Source organism: Phymastichus coffea, unplaced genomic scaffold, assembly GCF_024137745.1.
Source record: "Phymastichus coffea isolate CEN01 unplaced genomic scaffold, Cenicafe_Pcof_1.1 PCOF00040, whole genome shotgun sequence".
Classification (NCBI taxonomy): Eukaryota; Metazoa; Arthropoda; class Insecta; order Hymenoptera; family Eulophidae; genus Phymastichus; species Phymastichus coffea.
Window position 1 is genome coordinate 276,803 of NW_026706851.1, and position 25,703 is coordinate 302,505.

The 25,703-nt window shown below is 45.1% G+C and overlaps 3 protein-coding genes across 7 annotated transcripts; 2 read left to right on the forward strand and 1 right to left on the reverse strand.

Annotated features, from left to right (window-relative positions):
- Window positions 1–246: 246 nt before the first annotated feature.
- On the forward strand, window positions 247–16,733 carry LOC131664104 (metastasis-associated protein MTA3). Of its 3 annotated transcripts, XM_058934974.1 has the most exons (10): window positions 249–1,064; window positions 1,555–1,913; window positions 5,300–5,367; window positions 5,830–5,923; window positions 10,914–11,027; window positions 12,687–14,035; window positions 14,111–14,741; window positions 14,817–14,966; window positions 15,037–15,328; window positions 15,428–16,733. In XM_058934974.1, the coding sequence occupies exons 2-10, from the start codon at window positions 1,799–1,801 to the stop codon at window positions 15,546–15,548; spliced, it is 2,934 nt and encodes a 977-aa protein (XP_058790957.1). In that variant the 5' UTR covers window positions 249–1,064; window positions 1,555–1,798; the 3' UTR covers window positions 15,549–16,733. The 3 variants fall into 3 exon arrangements, with proteins under 3 accessions (XP_058790956.1, XP_058790957.1, XP_058790958.1); XM_058934973.1 differs by having other exon boundaries at window positions 247–1,064; window positions 12,687–14,741; XM_058934975.1 differs by lacking the exon at window positions 10,914–11,027 and having other exon boundaries at window positions 12,687–14,741.
- Window positions 16,734–18,086: 1,353 nt separating this feature from the next.
- On the reverse strand, window positions 18,087–20,624 carry LOC131664072 (splicing factor 3B subunit 2). Of its 3 annotated transcripts, none has more exons than XM_058934936.1 (4): window positions 20,585–20,624; window positions 19,199–20,491; window positions 18,620–19,095; window positions 18,087–18,542 (listed from the first exon to the last, which is right to left on the reverse strand). In XM_058934936.1, exons 2-4 carry the CDS (start codon window positions 20,484–20,486, stop codon window positions 18,474–18,476), a joined length of 1,833 nt encoding a protein of 610 aa, XP_058790919.1. In that variant the 5' UTR covers window positions 20,487–20,491; window positions 20,585–20,624; the 3' UTR covers window positions 18,087–18,473. The 3 variants fall into 3 exon arrangements, with proteins under 3 accessions (XP_058790919.1, XP_058790920.1, XP_058790918.1); XM_058934937.1 differs by having other exon boundaries at window positions 19,199–20,470; window positions 20,585–20,619; XM_058934935.1 differs by having other exon boundaries at window positions 19,199–20,616.
- A 3,296-nt stretch (window positions 20,625–23,920) lies between these two features.
- On the forward strand, window positions 23,921–25,699 carry LOC131664053 (putative OPA3-like protein CG13603). Its single transcript, XM_058934906.1, has 3 exons — window positions 23,921–24,068; window positions 24,426–24,631; window positions 24,735–25,699. Exons 2-3 carry the CDS (start codon window positions 24,490–24,492, stop codon window positions 25,148–25,150), a joined length of 558 nt encoding a protein of 185 aa, XP_058790889.1. The 5' UTR covers window positions 23,921–24,068; window positions 24,426–24,489; the 3' UTR covers window positions 25,151–25,699.
- The last annotated feature ends 4 nt before the right edge of the window (window positions 25,700–25,703 follow it).

The following is a 25,703-nucleotide window of genomic DNA, read 5'->3' on the forward strand; positions in this document are numbered from 1 at the left end:
TAGGAGAATTGGCCGCCGAACCGGGTCTGAGGGTACGAGTGCGAGGGGACCATAAATCAGCTAGACAAGGACGTGTCCATGTCGAATAGGCTGTTTTCCACATCTGCCGCTCGGAGACGCTAGCGTCGGCAATCTTCGGCTGCGTGGCGGTTCCGCTACGCCAGTGCGTCTGTGTTTGCGTGTGCGTGTTCCCTGGTCTGCATAAATGTAAGTATATATAATATATATCGTTTGTGCGTGTGGAGTAGCCGACGGGACGCTGGCGCGCGCGCGTGTAGTGTGTCTAGTAGAACTCTGTAGAGCAAGCTTAGTGCCAGTAGAGCTAGAGCGGTGCGTTAGAGCGGTAGTCGTGTGCAAGGAGAGAGCGGCTGCATAGCTGCACGCTGACCACGTATAGTCTGGCGAGCAACACGAGCGATAAGACGCGCGATCGCTGACCGACTGTAGCCAGCGACCATCCACTTGACGCTGCCACCGATATTTTGCGCGTGGGCGCGAACTGTAACGAGCGTGAGTTACTCTGCTAACAGCAAGAGAGAGAGAGAGAGACACACACAGACAGACAGACACGAATTGTCTGTCCCCAACGGCCATTGCCTCTCGCCGATTCGACAGGCAGACACGCGCAAGAGCTGCGTTAGCAGCGGACCCGCGCGTCGTTCGAGAACCCATTAACCAAAGAGAGGAAAAAAAGACGCGGTTCTAAGTTCCCGTACACGCTTTGAAAAACAGTACGCGCATCCACCGCGTCGCGTGCGGCTTTTCTCATTTGCCGCCGCTGCTGTGCTGTGCTGCTGCTGCTGTGCTGCGGAGGCAACATACACATAACGAAAATGGCGGTGTTGCTCCGCGCCGCTGAGTTGCTACCCTGCTACTTCTATTACCGCTGCTGTAGCAACTTGTAGTCGAAGAAACAAACCGGAAAGAGATTGGGATCGCAGAGTACAACGAGGATGCTGCTTAGACCCTGTGAACCGGGAATAAGTGTGACTGCTGCTGCTGCTTCTGTCGCTTACCCTGCTGTTCGTAGGACGAGGCGAGAACAGCCAGTATCTCACTGCCAGGTGATTTCTCTTGAATAATTTTTTATCTTCAGCGAACTACTTGTCAGTAGTAGAATCTATTTCCTTTCACAATTTGTACACTGTACAATAACGTACGTATGTCTGCACGCTAACTATCATCCCTGGTGATTTGGTTAGGTTTGCGTTGTTGATAGTCATGAGTGTTGATAAATGCCTCATCGGGACAACCTTCGTTCTCCAAACACTTGATATCTAACTGGAAATATTTCTTGTTTTTTACTATTAGATTGATCAAATTGTGTAAACTATTAATACTAACAACTGAGTTTAATAATCTCAATCTTTAAGGTTATCACAATGTATTTTTAAATTTGAAATTTTGAGAGCTCTGATGTCTACTTGTTTTATTAATTAATCTAATTGATTATTTCATCTTTAGTAAAATGTATATAGGTATTTGTTGATAATTTGATGTAGGAATAAGTCTGTGTACCATCGATATACTCATTAAGATATTTTTCTGTTTCAGAATCTATGATACATATAGCTGATAACTTGATTATTGTGAGGAGGAATCTTGGAAAATTAGAATAGTTGATATTTTCTACAGAAGAATAAGAATAAAATTTTGTATAGCATTTTTGATAATCAATTAAGGACAATTGTAACGTAATGTGGCAAAGTGCTGTTGAAAAAGTGCGAAGCAGCCGGCTGCATTGATCAATAGTTGTGTACTGTGTACATGTGAGAAATAGAAAAACTAAACTTTCTTCATGCCGATGCCGGCCGAATATCACGAAAGTCACAGCAACCACGAGAACGCTAATTTCGCTCTCGGAGGCTATCAAGACTCTAGCAACATGACAGCCAATATGTATAGAGTGGGAGGTGAGTAATCTATCTTCACTACGAAAACCTCATCTCTCGCTGTTCAATGAATTTCATACACAAGTGATGCCAATGGTTTAAAGACAAAACAAGTAAAGATATGTTAAGTTTCTATATGAGTGCAAGATAGGTAGTATAGGCAGCTACTATGTGTATCTCATACAATTTGCAATGGTATGTATTTATAAGAATAGTGGAATGTTCTATATTTAGGCTGTGGGTCAAGTTTGTCAACAAGGCATGCTTTTGAGCTATAGTGCACTGAAAAATTCCAGAGAAAGCCATGGTCAAAAGTCGAAAAGGGTGTTTGACATGATGGGTAATATTGTTGACAAAACAGCTGCATTGTAGAAGAAGCGCGAGATGCGGACAGTTGAAAGGCGATGAACATGGGTGAGCGGCTGATGTGGAAGTAGTGGCGTTGGAGCGTGTGCGAGCGAGTGCGTCGTGTCCGAGGTATAGCAAGAAAGAGAGAGAGAGAGAGAGTGTGTGTGTGCCTCCCCCCGTTTCCATTAGTCGGGCTGACTGCTCGCGTTGCCTCCTTTTCGTTCGTCCCTGCAGCCGGCGCTACTCCCCTCGCCGCCGAGAAAGAGACTGCCCCCTCCCCAACCTCCCCCTTCACTCTTCCGCTCTCTTCTTTTTATTTGGCCTGCCCGAGCAAGAGCGCGAGAGAGAAAGAGATCGCGGCAACTACTTACCGCGTCGAGAGTCTTCTCTTTTTTGATTAGGCGCGCGCGAAATAAGTACACGAGCAGATTCCTGATTAGCCCAAGCCGCTGATTGCAGTCCGAGGCCGATCGCCCTCTCGCGTTTTCTCTCTCTCTCTCTCTCTCTCTCTCTCTCTCTCTCTCTCTCTTTGTCTGCCGAACGCCAGCACGCTGTTGCTGCTGCTGGCGGTGCACCGCTTGTTCGATATTCCGCTTTGGCCAATCGATACTTTTGCCTGCCATATGCGTCTTTTTCAATGTCGCGCCCGCTCGCCTTTGGCTATCGATCAACGTTAATTGTGCGTTCAATCGCCTGTGGACTCTCGCAGACGGGATTATCATCAAAGTTTTTTGCAGTAGCCAGCGACGATCATTAATTGCATCGTAGTATTCGGCAGCTGACCGCGGGTCGGAACTTTGCCAGCTGCAATGTGCATTCTTTGAAAAAGTCTTGCAGAGTCGATCAGCTCGCGCACGACGTCAATCTATTTTTAATGGTCGAGAAAGAGAGTTTATGAGTGCGTATGCGAGTTGTCTCGAAGCTTCTGCGGCTGGTCAGGTATAGCATCGCAATAAATCGGCCCCTCCAAATCAGCTTTCTCTCTCTCTCTCTCTCTCTTTCTCTCTGTGGCTTTTCTTTTTCAGGTACTGTGCGCACTGCTGCCGGCACATCGGCGTCTCTGTCGGCATTTTATTGCTCGGCTTTCCTCCCCCTGTGGCCCCTTCTCTCTCGCCCCGCTCTTGCTCTCGCTCGCCGCACTCTTCTCTCCCTTCCGTTTTCCCCAAAGCTTCGTCGAGCGCACCGTGCACGAAATCCGTTATAGCTTCTCTCTCTTTCTATCTCTCTCGTTCGCTCGCTCCGCTGCTTGCTACACACATACGCGCTTTTGCATTGCCTAGCCAGTCGACTATTATATAGCTTCCTATCTTCTTCAACTGGCTCTCTGCTCTCTCTCTCTCTTTCTCTTTCCTCAATGCTGCCCTGCCGTTTGAGTTGCACTAATTGCTACGAAAATCCCTGTCGAACACTTTCTTCGTCTTTTCCAGTTTTCTTCTCGTTAAACTTGGGCTACCGCGCGGCCCTCTCCGATCTATATCTTTGGCTGCCGCATGCTCGATGTGCTCGCTCGTTTCCTCGTCAATATTTATCGGAATCCAATATGAACCGTTGCAATGCAAAAATGCAGGCTTCGAAATTGACCATTATAGTGCGCGCTCGCCGGAAGTTGTTGCTGCGAGCGATCGATCGATAAACGCTCAAAGAATATTTTTAACTCGTTCTCTCATCTCGTTTGACGCTCCAATTGACGCTCCCATTGACGCGCCTGTCATCGCGATCTCGCGTTCGCTTAAAACTCGAAGGAGCAAGGATGCCTCGGCAGCCTTCGGTCGCTTCGCAAACATCGTCTCGGCTGCGCGGCGAGCCAATTGATTTGCTTTGACGTCGTTGGCATAGCGTGCACATACCTGGTGCTGGCCGAATGGATTTCCAATGATCGAGTAGAGCAAAAAGTAGGCCGTCTATCGCGCGGCGTGCCAGCCGGAAAGCGAGCGAGGAGCGTTGCACCTGCGCGTGCACGCCAACGAGCGCCAATTTCCCGCCGCGTTTCGCTTTGCCTTCGTTTGGCCTTCGCTTGGCGAGCTTAGCGGACAGAGCCGTTGGCTCGTTCGGCTGCGTGGCTGCGTGGCTGCGTTTCTTCGGCGATTCGTTCCAAGGGCTGAGCCGAGTCCCTGCCCCCGCAGCGAAGCAGCCACGCTTCTACGGCCGTCCATACGACCGAGCCCCATCCCCATCTGTCGCGCTCTCGGCTTGGCCTTCGACTCCTCAGCCGCTTTCCCGTCCTTTTTCTTCCTTCTGCGGCTCTCGTCCCACCCCTCCTCTCCCGCGTGCAAATATCACCGGCTCAATTAAGCGGCGCGTCGCGCCAACGCGACTTTCGATACGCGAGAGAGAGAGAGAGAGAGAGAGAGAGAGAAAAAGCGAGAAAGCGAGAAACGAGTGTCTTGTTTAATGACGCTGTCGAAGCTCGTTAACTTTGGCGGCACGCAGGTACCCACTCACTTACGCTCAGGTGTCGAGAATGCTACTGCTGCACTCGCTCGAGTGCATTCGAGTGGGTCATTCGCGTCGTGTACGCAGCTCTGAGACCGCGGCGTTCCCCTGCTTCGCTTACCTTACGCACTTTTCTTTTCCGCGCGATATTCCTTCACCCCAGCCATGCGTGTACTCTTACCTTCCTTCTATTAGGCTTGGGATTGCTAACATTCGCGTAGATTCACGCCCACATGTATCTGTCAATTTTGCAGCATTGCTCTGCTCGTATGCAGACGATTTGCCGATGTCAATACAAATAGCATTTACCAGGTTGCATGACAATATTCTCTGTAGTTTTTAAGGGCAGCTAACGAAAACTCACAACAAGTTTCGTTCGTTGTTAATGGTCAAACCATATACCATAGATCTTTCCATTGAGTTTTGATCTTCGTATGCATGTTGCAGCTTCATCTTAAAAAATACATGTTGCGTTTTTGGATAAATTACTAAATCTAAGACACGTGATTGGAGAAAAACGCTTTAAAAAAATTATTGGCATTATTCAAACAAGTATGCAATGCATTGAATACGTGAAATATGACGTAAAAGGAACCAATAAAATTTTTGTGACTTTTATTTTGCAGATTATGTCTATTTTGAGACATCGTCGAACTCCCCTTACCAGATACGAAGAATAGAGGAGTTGAATAAGGTATGTGTATACTACTATTGATAACATTAATGAAAATAGCTTGGATTATTATACTGAAAAGCCGGGAGAAGTGTATGCAGTCTAAAATGATGGATTCGTTATCAAACCAGTCGATTGTCGGGAATACGGCGAAGGACTTGGTGGGAAAAAGTGCGGATTGGGGTTGAGTTTTGGTTGAGAGCATTGGAATATTTGGCCGAAAAAGGAAGTAGAGTTGAACCAAGGGAAAGTTGTCGCCATGAAGTGCGGAAAAGGAGCAGTCGTGGGCGCGGATTAATTAGAGCGAGGAGATCAAAGGCGAAATCCGTGTGCTCTCTTCCGTTTGTCCAATATATATATACGTATAGGGAGAGGCGCGTAATGAGCGTCGCTGTGCGTTACACGAGCGCGCACCAACACAACAGAGGCAGCGACGCACACCTACAGGCAAGGAAAACTAATCGATATACTCGGCTCTTGCAGACGGCCAATGGTAATGTGGAAGCCAAGGTGATGTGCTTCTTCAGGCGGAGGGACCTGCCGCCGACCCTGATCATGCTCGCCGACAAACACCAGTGTAAGTTCACCACCTATCTAGGCCTACAGCTATCTTTTTTTCGATCGCGACATCGACAGGCGATTCACTTCGGGATTGGCCGCCGCTAGCTTGCACCGCTACATTTCGCTGGCGATCTCGCGTGTGCCCCCGAACGCGCTCTCGAACGCGCCCTCGAACGTCGCAGCTCGGGCCCGGCCCACCCGAAGCGACATTTCGTTTCTTAGCCTTCTTGACTGCGCGCCTACTGGTTTTCCCGGGTCGCTCGAAACGCAAGGTAGCGTCCAGCTATGCCTTGCTGTGTTTCGACTGTCGAGCCTCGGCGCAAACTGTCCGCGTGCAATCATATGAGAGAACAATACTTTTATTCATTGAGTCTGCTTCTCAATCTTTTTCAACAGCATGCCATTTCATCATCGTTTACGAACGAATTCTTTCTTTTTCCTACCCATTAAGTTTCGTGGTCAAGCGACGACATAATGAAAAATGTGACGGCTACTTGATCGAGCTGCGTCTAAAAATATAAGCTACATTATTGGATTGTTGAAACAAAGTCTAGTGTTAACTGCTCACTAATCAAGCGCATCAATGCCTAAGAAAAGGAGGCTTGGCCTGGAAAATGCATGGCTCTGCCACAGTCAATTACACGCGCTATTCTTTCGCGTAGGCTTTATGACGAGTGTGGTACGGGCGATGTGAGCGCGAATAGGGGAATCGCGCAAAAACACGGCGCAATCGGAGTGCCATTTTCAAACAGGGTAGGTACGCGGCGCGCGCTCGTAATTTCGCGAAAACGGGGGTTGACCGGCCGGCCCGCCGCGAACCTAGCGCCCGGGAGTATGGGTCGGGAGCATCGATTTTCCGCCGATGTTGGACACGCCGTTGCGCGTTCGAGCTTCATTGTGTGCCTCTTTTTTCGTCGTTGGCGTCTTGTTTTTCTTCGTTTTTACGCAAAAGTCTGTGCGAAAATGACGTGAGCGGCGACACGTCGACCAACCGCCAAGTCGTTATCTGCTGCGTCGAAACGGCACGAGCATCGTTAAGCGTTTTGGATAGCAGAGGGGCATTGTGCTCGTTCACTTGATCCAAATGGACGATTCGGTGCATTCATTGAAGCTGATTAGAAGCAATCGGTAGTAACGTTATTTGTAGTGGTTGCAACTGTATTTTTACACTTTACGAGCTGCTGCTGCCGCCGCTGCTGCTGCTACCGCCGCTGCTGCAGTTGAGCCAATTCCGCGACAATCAACATATTCCTTGGTAAGCTCGATTGACTGGATTCGTCACGAGAGATTGATTTGTATTTTCAAGTCGACTAGAGATATTTGATTAGCAGTGGAAACGCAGATTCATCGTTTTAATTGGAATAATATCGAGTATCGATTGGCGATGCGTCTAATTGAAACGGAATTGGTGCGACCGAAAGCTTTTCAACAGGCCCTGCGGAAAGTACGACTTTGCCGCACGCTCGGCGAAAAACGCGCACTTCGGTTGGCGCTCTCCACGCGTCGTTTTGCAAAGTACCTTAACTATCAAATGTCGGACTAAGCGATTTTCGCACGAGTTGGGCATTACACTGTTAGATGCTCCGTGCAATATCTCGTTTGTTCGTTTCTGTGCCATGAAAAGCGTCTTACAAATAACGGCTCGGTCGAATCATTACGCAACAAGAGAAGAACACTGCTAAAAATGTATGCGAACGTCGATAGACAATCGAGCTCGAAAATAAACGAACGGCGCGTGTAACGAGCGAGCGAGAGATTTTTGGGGAGCTATGGTCGCTGCGCGAAACACGCGAGCTGGGAGGAGAGGATCTTATCGATTTTCGAGAGAGAGAGAGAGAGAGAGAAAAGGGGGACAAGCTTGGTTGGGAAAAGAGACGACGCTCCTGTGTCGGATTGGGCGTACAGACAAATTAGTTATCGACGGCAACGCGGATATATCTAGGCGTTAATCGCGGCCTATCGGATGGCGGGCGGAGACCTTGTGCGGTCGGGTCGAGAGCGGCGTTACCTTCGCACGGCGAGCGAGGCAGCTGCTAATTGCTGTCGGGTAGAGTACAGCAACGAGAAGGCCGGGGCTCACGGTGGCTGTCCGATTGGGTCGAGAGATCGGTCGATCGGCGCGGAGTGAAAGTGCACGAACCTCCAGAGAGAGAGAGAGAGAGAGAGAGAGAGAGAGAGAGAGAGAGAGAGAGAGAACATAGGAGACGATGGCGATCAGCTGGTGCGGCGGCGATGATCGCGCCGGGCCTCTCGGCTGTTCGGGGAGCTTGCGAGAGCAGTAGGAATGTTTAATAAGTAAAGCCGGCGGGCAGAGCGGAGCGAACGCCGGTTCTGTTCCGGGCTGGAGGAGGCGGAGGAGGAGGAGGACGCGGAAGAGGCTGAGGGACGCTTGTATCGATCTGCTGCTCTGCTCCGCTTCGCTCTGCCGACCAGACAGAGAGGCAGGCAGGCGGCAGCCGCGGCGCGAGTGCGAGAGCGAGAGAGCCACCCCCTCGTGGCGGCCAACTAAATGAATGACTGACGCCCCGTCCACCGTACGGCCACCGCTGGGGGCTGCCGCCGCTGTCGGCCTCGCTCTTGCACGCGCCGCCGCTCGCCACTTTGCCTCGATCCCCTGTTCCGCGATTTTACTACACGTGAAAATCCACGTCGACGACCGTTCCTCGGCGCGGAAAGAAGCGTTGGCCGATCAACGTCGTCGGCTGAGTATGGCTGACGGCCGCGCCACTGTCTTCGCTCGAGGCTGCCGCCAACGCCGAGTCGTACGGCCGTTTGCATATTTATTGCAAATTTCGTTGGAAGCCCAGAGTACAGAGAAACATATCGACGTGGCAGCGCCAGAACGAGAGTTTCGAGTCCGTCTCTCTTTCTCTTGCTCTCTCTCTCTCTCTTTCTTTCTCTCTCTCTCTCTCTCTCTTTCTCTCTCTCTTTGTCGCTGCAGTTTCTCTCTCGTTCTGCCCCTCTCCCTTTATCTGGCATCTCCACCTCCTCCTACTCCTCTTGTCGCCACCGACGCCGCCGCCGCCAGCAGCGCCTTCATTACCTGCCTGCCTGCCTCTCTCTCTCTCTCTCTCTCTCTCTCGCGCGCGCGTACTCGCATATACGTGTGCGCGTAAAAAGACCGGCCGCGCGCGCTCTCTCTCTCTCTCCCTCTCAGGCTGCCGCACTTCCTATTTTCCGGATGTGCGCCCCACCCCCTTCCCCCGCTTTTCTCTCACGACTTTTTATCCAGAGTACCAAGCGCGATATGGAGAGCATTTTGTGTTTTTTGTCGACGTTGTCTACTTTCGGCCATAATGTATACTCTCTCTTGCGTTGTTTTTCATCTACTAGTCGCCGACCATGCTCGGTTTTGTTATTTGTTTTTTCTCGGAAAAATGGTTTTTCGAGATATGGCCGCGACCACTGCCTTTTTCTTTCCTTTCTTCTTCGCGGTTCCGAAGCCGAGTCATAATTTTGCCTCCCTCCCTCCCTCCCTCCATCTCTCCTTTCCTCCGTCCCGACGTTCGTGCTCTTATCTGGAATCTCGCGTCTCTCGCACTCTCATTTTCAGTGCTCGCGCTCTGCAGACTTTTTTCTCTTTCTCTCGATTTCCGACTGTGTATCTGCGCGCGCGTGTGCGCCAGTAGTTCCCCGCGCGTCTTGGCACTCAGGGGCTCCCTTTTCACTGCTCCAACACTTGGACGCTTTCACGCGAACCCACACAGGCATACACACTCGTGTCGAATCTTCTGGCTTGTACGGCGCACGCGTACCTCTTGAATTTCTTTCCACATATATGAGAGCGCGTCGAATTTAATGCGGCGAGATGAGACAGTTGTCAATGTTGTTCTACCATTGGATAATTAGGCGAGCCGATAGCTGTTGAGATTGCCCTCTGCGTTCAACCAAAGATATCATTGATTCGTATACGTAGTGTTAAGTCAGTGGTCAAAGCTCCGTAGCGGGAAACTAGTTGATACGAAAGCAGGCAAAAAAGGTAGAGGCTCGAGAGTCGGCATGATTTTTGCTCGGAGAAAAGGGATACACCTTACTCGAGATTGCTTTCGTGATTCCGAACAATTACTATAAATTAAGCCTCGGGCGTCTTGATGTATCTCGCGTGCGCGCGCGCGCACACACACACACACACACACACACACACAGATAGACGCCGACCGGTTTTGCACCTTGTAACGATAAAAAGACCGAGAACCCCCTAAAAAATTCCATCTTTTCTTAGCTAGTCTTTCATGCCTTGCGCACGCGTGTCTCCAATAATGTCTGCGGCAATTACACCAATACCCAATTTCACATGTCACCTCGTCTGGGCTGTTTTTTTTTTACAATTTCTCGAGCGTTTGCAATATTGTCGCTCGTGCACGGCGTTGAGAAATCAGTGTCAGTGCAGGTCAACTTATTCCGAATGCCCGAGTCGTTTGATTTTTTGCGTTACTCTCATTTGTACTCTGTCAAGCGAGTTTTGTTCTTCATCTTTTATTTTTGTCACAATTCGCTCGATGAAAAGTCGTTTCTCTCATATATATAAAACAAAGAAAACAAAGAAGAAAAAAGAAAGGAATGAAACGAAAGAAAAAAAAAGCAAAAAAAAAACGGAGGTTAAAATAATTCGGGCGAAAGACGTGCTTCGGCGGAGCCTAGATATGTATCAAAGCGCATACTTCTCGTGTGCTTTTAATTAATTCTATTCGAGAGAAGTGGACGATGTGCAATAACTAGCAGGCGCGCGGAGGGCCAAAAGTAATATCGAGGCGAAAGACAACGGTGGCTATGAAAAGAGAGAGAGCGAGCGTGCCGGACGTACGGCATCGCTGCTGCAGTTCGTCGCTCGAATCGATCGGGCCGAAATTCAATTGCAGAGCGCGCACAGCTGCGCGCTTTCCCGATTAATTCTTTGTTCGCGTTCGGAGCCGCGTCCCTGTGACGGAATGTCGCGCGTTTTCGTTCCGCGAGCGAGCACAGCACGACAGAAAGTAACCGAATGCACATGCACGCACGACATGTAGTGGCCGAGCAGCAGAGCTCGGACTTGCCGAAGCTGCTCGCCGAGGAGTCTGCCAAGGACGAGGCGGCGAGCCTCGCAGCCAGTTCCCCCTGGCTCGACTGCCACCACGCTGCTGGTGAGTCCAACGATCATCATCGACCACCTTTCTTTCTCTATCTCTCTCACTCTCTCTCTCTCTCTCTCTCTCTCTCTCTCTCTCTCTCTCTCTCACACACAGTCTCTCTATTTCTATCTGTATCTCTTTTATCTCTCTTTCTCTCTGTGTCGCATGCACACGTACATATATCTTTCGTCGCACGTCGGCTCGCGAAAAAGCCCCTTGATATTATATACTAGTCGCGTTGCGACTGATCGATGTTGCGAAAGCAACGCGCAGCGGCGGAAGCCAGTGATGATAGCAGGCGACCGATAGCGCCGTTGGCCAAGCCTCGTCCCGTCCACGAGCGAAAACGAACGAAATTCTTTGTAATCTTGGCGGCTGCCGCGAGAACTAGGCAGATCGCTGTAAGGCCAAAGAGACAGAGCTGCTCGCTCCGGCAGCGTCAAGGTAGGCCGGCCGCGAGCCGGAGCCTGGCTCGCGGCTTCGGAGCGGGCGCACACGCGCCGATCACTTCCCACCTTCTTTCCGGTGCATCTCGCCGCAGCGCCGGCACGCGCGCAATGGCCGGAGCCGCGTATGCTGCCACCGGCTTCGCGCGCTCCACCGTCGCGACTCGACGCTCGCTCCGACGAGTGTGCCGCCCTTTCGTCCTCGTCTCTCCCCCGTCTCCTGTTGTGTCATTCTCTCCTCTCCAGCATCCCGTCCCGGGTCCTTTTTCTCTCTTTCTTTTTTTTTTTTTTTTTTTTTCGCGAGGCGGCCAACGCTGCGTGTGTGATGACACTTTAGTAATCTGAGGCTTCCGCTGTGCGTTCGCGTACACACCCACATGCTCCCGTCCGTCGATGTGTAGCTTTCCTTTCATCTCGTTCACATGTAGCTGTCTTCGTTGTTCGATGTTGCACACATACTTGTTCAGTGTCGCATGCGTTCGCGCTCGTTTACGTATATTTTGCTTGCGACGATTGATACGCGTGAGCCGCTCATCGCCTGCAGACAGGACGATAGGAGCAGCGAGCGGAGGTCGCGTCTGCGTGCGAACGAGCGCCGACGTCGATTCTGCATCTGTGGCCGACGATGCGAGTGGACTTACGCTCCCTGGCCAAGATTTACTTGCGATTGCTGCCACCGATGCTGTAATATTGATTTGCTCCCAGTCAGCGCATTTTGCCTGCCACGACCTTTCGCGATAACTTGGTCTGCGCTTGCATTCGATGACTGTCGCGCCTAGGTGAACGCCTTGCCCCTCACCCCCCGTAATCTTGACGCGCTCTCGCCGATAAGCCAACAATCAGCCGATTGCTGCACTCTCTTTGCAACGAATCGTTGGCGAGAAGCGTTCCTTTTGTTTCGCCGAGCGCAGTCGTGATCGCGCGCGCGCGCGCGTCTCGTTTTTTCGGCTCGCCTCTCCCCTCCGCTCTCGCTGGCGGCCCGGCGTGCGTGCAATTTCAGCAGAATTTTCCAGGCCGAATCCCAGGCCTTCGTCCCGCATCGATTGCGATATCCGCGCGCGCTTTTGTCCGTCCGCCCGCGGCTTTCCGCGCGCAACGTCAAAGCGAACGCGCGCGCGCGCGCATTTCAGTCTGGCGGAGTAACATTGAGATGGACAGAGCTCGATCAAGCAGCATGCCGAGTAGGATGGGAAAGCGGACGCTAAAAGTGCGATCGTTTCGACAGTTGGAGTGGACGAGAGCGTCGCGAAGGCGGCGGCAGCAGTGGCGGCGGCGGCGGCAGCGGCGTCGTCGTCGATGCCGGGCAACGGCAGCAGCAGCAGTAGCAGCAGCAGCAGCGCCAGCGCCGGCGCCGATGGCATCGCGGGCGCGGGAGCGGCGTCGGCAGCCGTGGCCGCGGCCACGGCGGCGGTCGTGGCCGCCACCAACCTGGGCAACCAGGCAGCCAGCGAGCTGAGCCTGAAGCAACGCCACCAGATGAAGCACCGCGAGCTGTTCCTGTCGCGCCAGGTGGAGACCATGCCCGCCACCCACATCCGCGGCAAGTGCTGCGTGACCCTGCTCAACGAGACCGAGTCGCTGCTGACCTACCTGAACAAGGAGGACTCGTTCTTCTACTGCCTGGTGTTCGACCCGGCGCAGCGCACGCTGCTCGCCGACAAGGGCGAGATTCGCGTGGGCAGCCGCTACCAGGCGGACAACATCGCCGCGCACCCACTGTCGGCGGCGGAACGCGAGGCCGACGCGCGCCGCCAGCAGGACCTGGAGCAGCTGGTCTGGACGCCGCGGCACTCGCTGACCGACCGCCAGATCGACCAGTTCCTGGTGGTGTCGCGCTCCGTGGGCACTTTCGCGCGCGCCCTCGACTGCTCGTCCTCGGTGAAGCAGCCCTCGCTGCACATGTCCGCGGCCGCGGCCTCGCGCGACATCACCCTCTTCCACGCCATGGACACGCTTCACCGACACAACTACGACGTGGCCAAGGCCATGTCGAGCCTGGTCCCGAGCTCGGGCCCGGTGCTCTGCCGCGACGAGATGGAGGAGTGGTCGGCCTCCGAGGCCAACCTCTTCGAGGAGGCGCTCGAGAAGTACGGCAAGGACTTTGGCGACATCAGAACGGACTTCCTGCACTGGAAGAGCCTCAAGAACATCATCGAGTACTACTACATGTGGAAGACGACCGACCGCTACGTGCAGCAGAAGCGCGTCAAGGCCGTCGAGGCCGAGAGCAAGCTCAAGCAGGTCTACATACCGAACTACAGCAAGGGCGCCGCGCAGAACTCGGCGCCCCCGGCCACCACGCAGGGCGGCGCCTCCATCATCCCCATCGGCAACAGTCAGCCGCCCAGCAGCAACGGCAAGCCGCAGCCGGCCTCCGTCAGCATTCTCAACGGCAGCAGCAACGGCAACCTGGCCCAGGACGCGGCCATGCTGCTGGCCGCCGCCTCGGGCAAGCCGTGCGAGAGCTGCCAGACGCTGCAGAGCGCCCAGTGGTACCCGTGGGGGCCGTCGCACATGCAGTACCGCCTCTGTCAGCTCTGCTGGACCTACTGGAAGAAGTACGGCGGGCTCAAGGTAAGTCGCCGGCGCGCCGCCGACCTCGGACTCGCGCTCATCGCCGCGCGCCCCGGCTTCCCTTTACCTTTGCAGTGCCCCACGCGAATGGACGAGATCGAGGCCGAGCGCAAGCGCAGCGGGGCCAACTCGGACGAGGAGGGCAAGGGCGCCGCGGGCGCGCACCGGCCGCACCGCTGCAGCATCCCCTCCTGCGGCAAGGAGTTCAAGCTCAAGGCGCACCTCAGCCGCCACTACGCCTCGGCGCACGGGCTGGACGTGCGGGGCGGCGCCGGGACCGGCGGCGTGCCCGCCGGCGTGCCCACGGTCCTGGGAGTCGGCGGCGGCTCGCCGCGACCCGTCATGAAGACGCGCTCGGCCTTCTACCTGCGCACCTCGGCGCTGGCCCGCGCGGCGCGCCGCCTCTGCGCCGCGCAGCTCAGGAGCCGGCACGCGGCGCGCGCGCCCCACCAGCCCATCAACGCGGCGCCGCTGCGGCACCTCTGCGCCTCGCCACAGCTCGCTGCCAAGACGCCGCAGGAGCTGCGCCTGCTGGGGCGCGCCCCGCGCCCGCGGCTGCGGCCGCGCGTCAACGACATTGCCACGCGCCTCGGCGACCACCCCCAGCCCAGCAAGCCCGGCGACTGGGACTGGCTGCTGCTCACCGCTCCGGGCATGCTCAAGCAGCCCGAGCACGTCTCCTTCCCGCGGCCCCCCAAGGCGCCAGGTGAGCGTCCCCGCGGCGCGGCTTGCGCCCCCGACGACCGGCAAGTCCCGCTAAAACCGCCTTTCTGTTCGTCAGACGGCAGTCTTCTTTACGAGAGAGTGCCCAACAAGTCGGACGTGGTCGATCGACTCTCCGCCACTCCTCCCGTTCCACCCATTTTGCAGACGCCACAAAACACTTTGAAGCGCACAAGGGCACCGTTCGATGAGCTGAACGGCGCGGATGGTAAGTGAAGCGACGCTCGCGACCGCGCTAAGGACAGCTCTAACGAGCGACCGATTTCCGCTTGCTGCAGGTATAGCCATCAACGCAGTCTCGCCGGGGCAGCCGCCTCCGAAGCGCGCACACCATGCTCAGCCACTGCATGCTAACGCGCGCGCCGATCACCCCACTGCCGCGAGTCCGGCTACCGTGGCCGGGGCGTCCGTGATACCGCCTCTGGTTACGACGCCACTCAATGGTCGCGCCGCTCATCCTCACGGTATGCTGTCTCAGGGGCCCATGTCTCGGAGCAACGCTCGCAAACAAGTCATGTCCTGGATGGATGCCCCCGATGACCTCTACTTCCGCGCTACGGAGCAGACCAAGTAAGCAATCGTCATCTTTCTCTCTGCTTTTATTCGTTCACGGTCGTTTACGCTTTGGATTTAACCAAATTAACGCTTCTTCCTTTTTCCCATTTTTAGGAGAATTAGAAAAACTTTGACGGCCATAGAGTTGCGACGAGCCGCTCGCAAGCCTTGGCGTCGACTGAATGTACCTCAACGGACGGTACGATCCGACGACATGGTCGTCATACTCGACTGAATGAGTTTGGAATCTCGAGACTTTGGCACGATTTCGAGGAAGCAGTAGCGATAACGAGTGTGAAGAGCTGATAGCCAGTATATGCGCGATCAAAAGAAAGATCTATAATAGAATATAGCGAATGATGCGTGCTTTGTGCTCTCGCAGTCTTTGAGCGGCCGAGGCCAAAATACAATATAGTGAGCGTCGCTAAATTGACTAAAATGGTGAACGATTAAGTAACATGCTAATGACGACTAGTGACCATTAAACTTTCGATCGATATGTGTTGATATCCTCAATTTTCAAAATGAAATCGAGTCATTCATCGTGAACTATAATTTTCTATTCGTATCAATTATATTGTTGTTATTAATAATAATTATTATTATTAATTAAATGTACATATGCATATGAGCGCCACACACAAACATACACAGCCATGGGCACACGTAAGTACGTAATAACGATGAAAATGCAAAAAAAATGTCGTAGCGGAACTAGGTATCATAATTCAAATGGCTTTCAGGAGTGAGGTTATTAATTGTTCTTTTGTTTTTATGTTCTTTGAGTTCGTTAATTAGTATAATTAAGTGATGTGGATTCGTGCTCGTCAAAAATTTTGTACAAACATCGAAATCCTAAATATGTTTATTTACTTATGTATATGTAGTGAGTTAGTTAATTTTCTGATACACAATCAAGCTTAGTTTTAGTATTTTATTAATATCAGTGCTCTTCTCTAACACTTCTTATTAGATAAAGAAAAAATTAAATAAAAAAATGATTAGCATAAGAATTTTTTTTTGTCGAAAATTGAAAAATAAAAGTACTCCTGTATCAAGTCTCGAGTAAATGCCTAGTTCTGTATATAATTATTATAAATACATGCATAATAAAAAGTAAAAAATAAAATCCAGAAATGGAAACATCGGTGATTTAATAGCGTAAGCAAGGATGGTTATCCGTGATGTGTCCAAGCTGCGTCAAGGTGCGACATTTAATAAGAAATGAAACTTTAAAGAAATTGTCGAGTATATTAACGCCAAGTTCGCTGACCCGTATTTACACTAGACGAATGCGCGCGACCACGGTAAGGCGAAGATTGTGCGAAAGAACGCGAGAGCAAATGAGAGAAAGAATGCTCACTGTGAATATTTTTATTAAATTTTCAAGTTTGATGACTTCCGTCGCAACAATTAATAAATAAACTAAGTATATATATAAACGTTTTATTATCCTCTATTGTCTTATCCTATATGTGTGTGTGAACTAGATGGTAATGAAAACAAAATTTGCTCGGTCCCTTAAATTTTTATCAAATATTTTTTTAATAATTTCTCAAGCTTTGAGAAAAACTAGTAACTCGTATGTATTATAGACATATAGAACCAAATGAACTCTTTTGAACATAAAGCACTACAAGGATAGATTAATGATTAACCGTGTTTGAAGATAGGTGATATTGTTAAGTTTAGTAGGCAGTACGATTAAGCAGTATGCACTGCAATCTTCCACGTGACGCCGTGAAAAATGATTCATACTGTTATAAATGAGTTTTAATTTTACAGCTATTTGTATTAAATATGTTAAACATGTTTCGATACAATGAAAAAAAAGCAATTTGATTTTTATGTTTGAAAAAACGTATAAAGAAATAAAAGCAAAGTTAGGTAATATTTATAAGGATCCTTCATCATCTATGATAACCATTAGATATTGATTCAACGAATTTAAACGTAACTGTACATCTGTTTTCGATAAAGTCGAAAATGTCATGGTTAAATAATTGCAAAAATTGAGCTACAAATTTCTAAAGTATCCACCATACTCCTCTAAGTTAACCTTTCTGCGACTTTTTTCTTTTCCCCAACATGAAAACACGACTTACAGAAAAAAAAATTCAACTAAAACAAGGTCATCGTTAAGATAGAAACTATTGTTTGAAAAGTTGGATATATGTTTTTTAGAGGATTTAAAATATTGTCAGAACGTTAGCAAAAGTATTCCAAAAGGAGATTGCGTTGTACAAAAAGTTTTTACGAAAAACGTGTCTTCATTGAAAACATACACTGTTCAGACATTAATTTGCGACCCGCGAAGTTCAAAATTTAAATTATTTTCGACAGTTGACCATCGATCTGATCAAACGCGGGTAGGTCAAAGACCTTATTTTGGAAAGTTGTAACCCCATAACTTGCCAGAAAAAATCTATTTAATCCCATTAATGGTTAATATTTCAAAATAATTCGGTTTTCAACTGCATGCAAATTAATATCCGGGTAGAGTACTTCTTAATCCACTCTCATAAGTCGCAACGTAGACTGTGGCGTGGCGTACCGGACATCGCTAGCTTGTATTGCTAATCATTCATCATCTATAGTAGTTAACATGTTTTTTATTGATGGTTTTCGATAGAAAACATGTTAAGGAACACGAATTTTCAACTTTTTTAATTATGAGTAAGTGTGTATAAAGTGTTTAGCTTTCTTGAAAGAATTTAATTTACATTCGCAATGATCTTGTGTACATAACATTACAAGTATTTAAAAACATTCATTTAAATATCTTTATAGTGAACGAAATATTTACATTAAAACAAAAATCGAAAATTTGTTAATTACTTTTGAAATAATTGATTTTATTGCTTGAATATCGGGGCAAATAATTCAATTTACATAAATAATAAATGTGTCAAACTTTGATAAAAATGTGAGGGTGTAGATCTCAGAAACAGTCTGTAATAGAACAATAATCAAACATAAAATTTGTACCAATCTAATTAGATTTATGCTTCCTGTTTTTTATTTTCTGTACAATCAAATTGTTTTATTACTTTAATTGTCATTGATTAATAGTAAACAAGCTATTGTATTGAGTTATTATACTATATCATAACGAAGTAAGCTTATACAAGGTATATTACAAAAACCCGAATCAAAAGGCTTAAAATTTGAATTCTTTGTATTTCTTTGATGACTTGCTTTCCTGGTTTTGTTGACGTTTTCGTTTGCTCTGAATTAAAAAAAAGAAAGTAATAGATTAGTATAACGTATTTTGGTGCATGTTCTGTATCAAGATAAAAAATTTACCTTTTGTCTTTGAACGTGATCTTGTAACATGTCTGATAAATCTTCACGTCGTAAAGCTTGCCGATTACGCATTGTCTCTTCATATCTTGTAGCCATAGCCTCAGAGTCCAAATCCAACTCACTTGGATCCAGAGCTAATTCAACTGCTCCTTCTCTTTCTGTTGCCCTGACTTCAGATGTCGAAACTGCACCTCGTCGTGCAGCTATCACAGATGGTGGAGCTTGACCACCTGCACCTGTCATATCATACACATGTGTGCTACCCATCATGCTACTACCTAATCCCTCTGTTCGTCTTTCTTGCAAGACAGTATACAATGCAGGTGTTTCTCCTCCTTCCATTTCACTTTCTATCTTGCGTTTCCTTAATTCTATTGTTTCTGGAGTTTCAAGACCAGCAGGAATAGATGTGATTCCACTTGGAGTTATCAAACCTTCAGCTCCGGGAGTGACCAGTCCTGTAGCATCTTCTTTACCTGTCATAAAAAAGGACAATTATAATCATATTTAATAAAATATTGCAAATTCTAAACAAAAAAAAAGATAAATTAATTTCTTAAGGGCAGAATGTAAACGTACCTTCTTCTTCTTTCTCCTCATCCTCATCTTCTTCATCTTCTTCACCAGACGATTCAGATTCTGGTTCACCCCATAAGCCTCTGTCAATCTCTTCATCCATAGCATCACCTCCAGGAGCTCTTTGAACACCAAAAACATCACCATACAGGGGTCGTCCACTTTCATCTACCGGAGGTTTACCCCAACCACCTGCATGATAGCCAAAAGCACACCCTTCTGGGATTGGAGCATTTAAGCCAGGAATTTTCAAATTTGGATAACTTGGAGGTGGTCCATAACGCTGCATAGCAATCAACCATGGAGGGGGTACTTTGTGGCAATTTGGTCCAATAGGCATACCAAGGGCAGTTCTCAATTCATCTGACAATTCTCCAGGTTTCTTTTCTTTTAGTCGTGTTTCATACTCTTTACCTTCATAATATAGATCACCATGAATAGTCATTCTTGGCTTGGTTTGCCATTTGAAGAATGCATCGTGAAGTTTTTGATAGTCAATATCTATTTTGCCCAATTTCGGCCTAGCACGCTCTCTCATTTTGGCCTTCAAAGTCTTGGATTCATCTTTTTCTTGTAGAGAAGCTCGCATCTCAGTGATACCTGTTCGTTTAATGAAAGCAGGTAAATCAAATGGAGGTTTTTCTATACCTCTCTTTCCTTGCAAGTATTTTCTCTTGAAACACCAGTGTCTTGGAACAGGTACTGTATTTCTGTAGGCTTTCAATTGGACTAGTAACTTTGGATCTCTTGCAGTAACATCATGCATTTCTACAACATCTGGTCGTCCCACTAGTTGTTTGAGTTCTGCTACGCTAAGTCTTGTTAATTTTTTCAGTTTCCTCTTTGATAATCGTGGAGTTTCGTTGTCACCATGCTGATGATGTCGTTGCTGAGGTGCATCATCGTCATAATCATCCATACCATTACCAATTTTATTATTGACAATTGCATCAGGAGGTGGATATTCGCTGATCGTCTCACCAGTATCTGTACTATTTTTTTCATTCTCAACCAACTTGAATGCATCAAAGATTTTAGCAAATTGCCGGTACATTGGCTCGAGATCATTGATTGTGGGTATATCTTGGATATATTCAACTTCGGGTTCATCATCTTTTCTTTCAGCAGAATCAATAATTTTTTTAGATGTCGTTATCTCGTTTCTCTTCTTCTTATTTTTCTTCTTCTTTTTCTTTGGACGATTCCTTTTATCAGTATTTGATGTGACTTTATGATTTTGTAAAGGTTCATTTTCTTGATAAACATTTTCCATCCCTGGAGGTAACATCATTGATTCTTCAATCATAATATGTTTACGACACTTTTTTTCATAACCTCAAAATTTAAATTACAATTCAAAATGGTGCTGTTCGCGATGTATGTACTTACATATATGATACTACAATTATCTCCGGCGTCGTTGGCTGCCGGAATCGGAATGAATGGCCGATGGCGTGGGTATCGCGTCATGTCGCGTCGACTCGGGTTCGTTGCAATTACCGGCTCGGTTCGTCCAATAGCAGGCAAGAGAGAGAAAGAGAGAGAAAAAGAAACAAAGAAAGAGAATGAGAAAGAGAGAGAGGAAAAATGAGAGAGAGAGGGAGAATGAGAGAGAGAAAGGTTTTTCAAACTTCACAATGTAGAATAAGGTCATCATTATTCCAAATTTTCGTACCGATACATTAATTAAATGAAAAGTTATTAACCTATTGCAAAATATTTATACAGATTTTAAAGAAATTCTATAATAAAATTTGTATATTTATTTCCAATGGAGATGGCCATTATAATAATGATATTCATAATTGAATTAATTTAAAATTATTATAAGTCTTTTAACTAAAACCTTTTCTATTTTTTTTTCTTAATTAAAAATTATCAAATATATTCAATGTGGCTGGATTACATAACTTGAAAATATTTTCATGTTTGAATTCTGCATCTTGTACAACAGAATACAATAGATTTTTGGCTGTATGAGAGATGGAGATGTATTGTAGGCAATTGTATGTATGAATGTATGTTGTATGTACCAAGGAGTCTCGTGTAAAAGGTTGGTCGTAGTGTGAGGTAGCCAAGCTCACACTCGAGAGGTTGGTAAGGTAGAAAGCGTTTCGTCCCGATGCTATCGACTGGACTCGTCAGTGAGGCTCGACGGCCGGTAACATCTCCCTCATATAGTACGCTCGAATTTAAGTGCTGTTCGTATCGCTATGCGGATTTATATATATATGCAGTGAACGTATTCCTTGCCGCTCGTGGCTGGTCTGTCCATCTGGATGTGGATGGTCGAACCATGAGACTGCCACAGATAGAAGCAAGTGTCCAAAAATATTTTTAAGGTCCGCAAGTTTCACCTCGGGCATTTTACCGTATTGCTACAATTATTTTATCAGAGTTTCTGTTCATATCTTAGTGGTAAAGATTGACTTTGTGAATCTTGTAAAAGAAAGTGCTACATAATAATTGTAGAGAGAAAAACTATGGTAAAATATAACAAAAGATATCAGTAATTATGTGCATAATAGTGACTAAAGCAGAAGGTAATCAATACGTCGATTACATTTGTCAAGATGAAAATGTTACAACAAAAAGAATATATGGAAATAGACTAATTTAGAGGCAATGGACATAGATCACGAGGATTAAGATTTAGTAGCAGTTCACCTGAATGTAATTCAATCAAATTATGCTTGTCGCCAAAAACTGATGAAGATCTTCAGCTTGAAGGTAACAATATGAAAATATTTGTAGTCGGAAGCCATAAACAACTTGAACTTTAAATTCCGGTAACTGCAATTTATTAAATTTATTAATTTAAATTACTGTGTTTAATCTCAACAGATCTGGAAAAACCTCGTGTAGTTATAGAAAAAATTGATGCTCTATTGATTTGTTTGAAAACTTGACTGATAAAAAACTATAAAAGTCCATTTTATAAAGAGGAAAATCCATTTCAGTTTGATTAAGGAAATAAAAACAAAATTTGAAAATAGTAAAGAACAGGCAGACAAAATTCATATATTAACAGTTCTACTTTTAATAAGCATAAACGCTATTGAATCGGAACTTTTAATACTACTTTAAAATCAATAAAAGTACGTCAAAAGAAAGCATTTTATCATATCCATCGTCCGTTCTAATATTTATACATTATTGACACTTGACATAACTGCAATCGTCGAAGCGTTTTGTCGTGAAGATGATATCAGTAGAACCTGTTTAGGCTGTGAAAGATTGTCCAAGCAGTGTTTTAGAAATGTAAAGCAAAATGGTGAAAGTATGCAAGTTTAAAGTCGTTTATTGTTTTGCACACTATATATACGAGTCTTTCACGCTTTTTAAGTATCAATATCCTAACTTGAAAAATAGAATGTGAAACGTTAATAGACTTTTCCTTGTCTTGTACTTTTTAATTAAAAGATTGTGTTTTGGTTAACGATTCAAGAGGATTTCATAAATGAATTAAAAGATAGATTTAAAAAAGCTGAGACTAGTAGCGAATACACAATAAACGTTTCACTCTTACATTCTCGTAAGTGATGAAGATAATTTAAGGCTTAAATATACAAGACTTTCAGAGACTATCGAATTTAATACGATAGGATTATTCGTATTCATTTATTAATTTTAATTTGTATTAAATAATAAAATATTTTTAACGCAGTCGCAAATTTGAAAACGTCGGTCTCAAGCGCGATTAAAATAATATATATTATTATTTAATTATCATATGCTTAATGTAAAAATGGCATATTTTCATAAAATCAAATATAAATCAGAGTTTTGGCTAGATAGATCGAAGAAAGGGCCAAAAAAGAAAGCAGTTTTCTACAATAGTACGCGTTCACTCAATACCGCACAGCGCGGCGAGGCGCCTGTCTTGATGGTCCACGGTTCCCATATATTTGAATTTCATAACTGTTCTTTATATAAAAATTCCTCGGAAATTCGTAGAAACAGAAGTTAAAAAAAGCTACTTTTTGGTTTAAGAATAAAGTTAATGACTTTTGAAAATAAAAAATTATTGTTTATTATTACAAATATTTTCTAAGTTTAATTAAGCTTTACGTGTATTTAACAAAAAGTTGATCTCTATATTTTTATTAGTATATGAAATACAGCCTTTTGAACAAATTTTATCATTACTTTTTAAAATTTAACAACTTTTGATCTAATTAATATATTTAATTTCGATATAAAAATTTTGAGAAAATGATGACATCCGCTGTTTATGCAACAGTATAGCGTAAAGTTTTAAAAAATTCTGTCACTCAGTGTCTCCAGACCCTATTACAATAGTAAAAACCACTTATAAGCTGAACAATTCTTATTTATTTGACAATTTACATTCATAGACATTTTAGGTTTATAATATAAATGAAAATAATTAATAATCAAGTTATAAAAACATCAAGACGAAGTATTTAGTTGATGCGATCGAGAATGTAATAATAGTTAAAAATAATTCAGTCTGAATTACATAATTATATAAACTATCATTTAAGTAAGTTTTTAAATAGAGATGATCACGTTCATAATTTTATTTATTGTAAATAATAATAATGCAATATGTAAATTGTAAAGCTATAATATATAAAAAACTAATATGTCAATCATATAAATCATGAAGAATAAAAACTACTTTTTCAATAATTTATTTCAATGATATTATTTGCGAAATTAAATTTTAAATTAAATTTTGCAAGTGCTTTGCGCATGCGTTTTGGATTATTGGAGTATCAAGCAGGTGAGCGATCGTGAGGCAATGTTTTACTTGTTTCGCTATGAAAATTTGAACGGAAAGTTGAAAATCTTTAACGTTTTATAAATTATGAATAAAGATACTCTGTATTGGCGTATAGATCAATATGTAAGTCTTTCATTCTGTTAGTCAATCGAGTCTTTACGTAATTGATATTTTGCCAATATTTTGCAAAGTACAGGTTAGAGAAGAGGTCGCGAAACTTTTAGGCTGTTTCTATTTGACCTTCTTAATAAAAATAACAAGTACAAATTTATCAGTAGATGAATATTACAATAAACAGTACAATTTGTCAAAATCAATTATGTCAAAATTAATTATGTGACCTTGTAATTTAATTGTTAGAGATTTTTCAGATAAACACAACTAAATTGTTTATTTAGATACTTATTGCATTGTTTTATTACACTTATCTTATATGTTCCCAAAAACATGTTTAATAATAATTATACTGTTTTGTAACAGATACAAGTAAGAAGTTAAGATTGGTAACAAACTTTTTATCGAAGTAGTCATTTAAAGCAGCACAATGGCTGTAGGAATTTTTCCTGCTGCTAAATTAGGAGTTCTTTTTATCAAACAAATTAGTAAACCTTTGTCCAAAATGATTGTTAACAATGCAAAGAATCATGCTGTCTTCAGAACTTATTTCATTATACCTCCAGCTCAATGTAAGTATATTACTAATAACATATTACTTCATATTTCAAATCTTAAATAATTTTCTGTGATAAATATTTGAAGATGTCAATTAAAAATACATTATATTTTTAGTTTATCACTGGGCAGAAGTCAAAGCCAAAATGTATTTAATGAACTTGGGCAAACCTACTAAAGTAGCTAAGTTGAATGAACAAATGGCCATTGAACTTGGTGCTAGTTTAATGAGTGAAATCATCATCTTCAGTGTAGCAGGTGGTTGCCTTTTGTTGGAATACAATCGTCAAGTAGCAAAGGAAGCTAAGAAAGAAGAACTCAGGCAGATGCAATTACAAAAATTTACTGACGATATTCAAGCATTGTATGAAGCTACTCTTAAGCAAGAAGCTGAATTGAATTATCTACTGCAATCACTTGAAGATCTAGCAAAGAAAACCAAAAATAAGCTTCCTGAAAAGAAGCATGAATCCATTAACAACAAAACTAGTGAAGAGAACAATCAAAGTGTGATCAAGCAAAAACCAAGTTAACTTAATACATTCAAAGGCAAGTGACTTTTAAGAAATGGTAATGGTAATGTCGAATTTCTTTCCTGGTAGTAACAAATTAAGAGAGATAAATAATCTTGGTTTTTTGTATCAGTGATTAATGTATTTTATAGTTACTATATTTGGTTTTACTACAAAGTTCATTTGTACATAAAACTTGTTACAATTTAAATATTATAGGAAATGAAAGCAAGAAATGTACATACATATAATCAGTCAAATTTATGAACTAATTTTCATTTCTAATGAACCTTTCTAAGAGTTTTGCATATTTTCATTTTTGTTAGTTTATTTAAATCTAGTCAATACACATCAATTTATTACTAAATAATTTAAGGATGATTGAACATTTGTAGTTCTTAGATGCTAAACTGCTTGGTTTTTCATGTTGTCACTTGTCTTTTTGATGTAAAAATATTGACAATAGTTTCTAAAGCTTTTATTTTGTTATGGCACATTCTATAATAGTTTTACTTGCTGGCGAGTAATTACACTTATAATTACAATTTAAACAATTTCCGTACATCAAACAAAT

Excerpts from the sequence above, each read along its gene's own strand:
- LOC131664053 (XM_058934906.1), top strand. The coding sequence starts at position 24,490 with ATGGCTGTAGGAATTTTTCCTGCTGCTAAATTAGGAGTTCTTTTTATC. Across the intron at positions 24,632-24,734 it reads CATTATACCTCCAGCTCAAT|TTTATCACTGGGCAGAAGTC; the intron begins GTAAGTATATTA and ends TTATATTTTTAG.
- LOC131664104 (XM_058934973.1), top strand. The coding sequence starts at position 1,799 with ATGCCGATGCCGGCCGAATATCACGAAAGTCACAGCAACCACGAGAAC. Across the intron at positions 5,924-10,913 it reads GCTCGCCGACAAACACCAGT|TGGCCGAGCAGCAGAGCTCG; the intron begins GTAAGTTCACCA and ends CACGACATGTAG. Across the intron at positions 14,967-15,036 it reads TGAGCTGAACGGCGCGGATG|GTATAGCCATCAACGCAGTC; the intron begins GTAAGTGAAGCG and ends CGCTTGCTGCAG.
- LOC131664072 (XM_058934935.1), bottom strand. The coding sequence starts at position 20,501 with ATGATTGAAGAATCAATGATGTTACCTCCAGGGATGGAAAATGTTTAT. Across the intron at positions 19,096-19,198 it reads TGAGGAGAAAGAAGAAGAAG|GTAAAGAAGATGCTACAGGA; the intron begins GTACGTTTACAT and ends TTTTTATGACAG. Across the intron at positions 18,543-18,619 it reads ATCACGTTCAAAGACAAAAG|AGCAAACGAAAACGTCAACA; the intron begins GTAAATTTTTTA and ends TTTTTAATTCAG.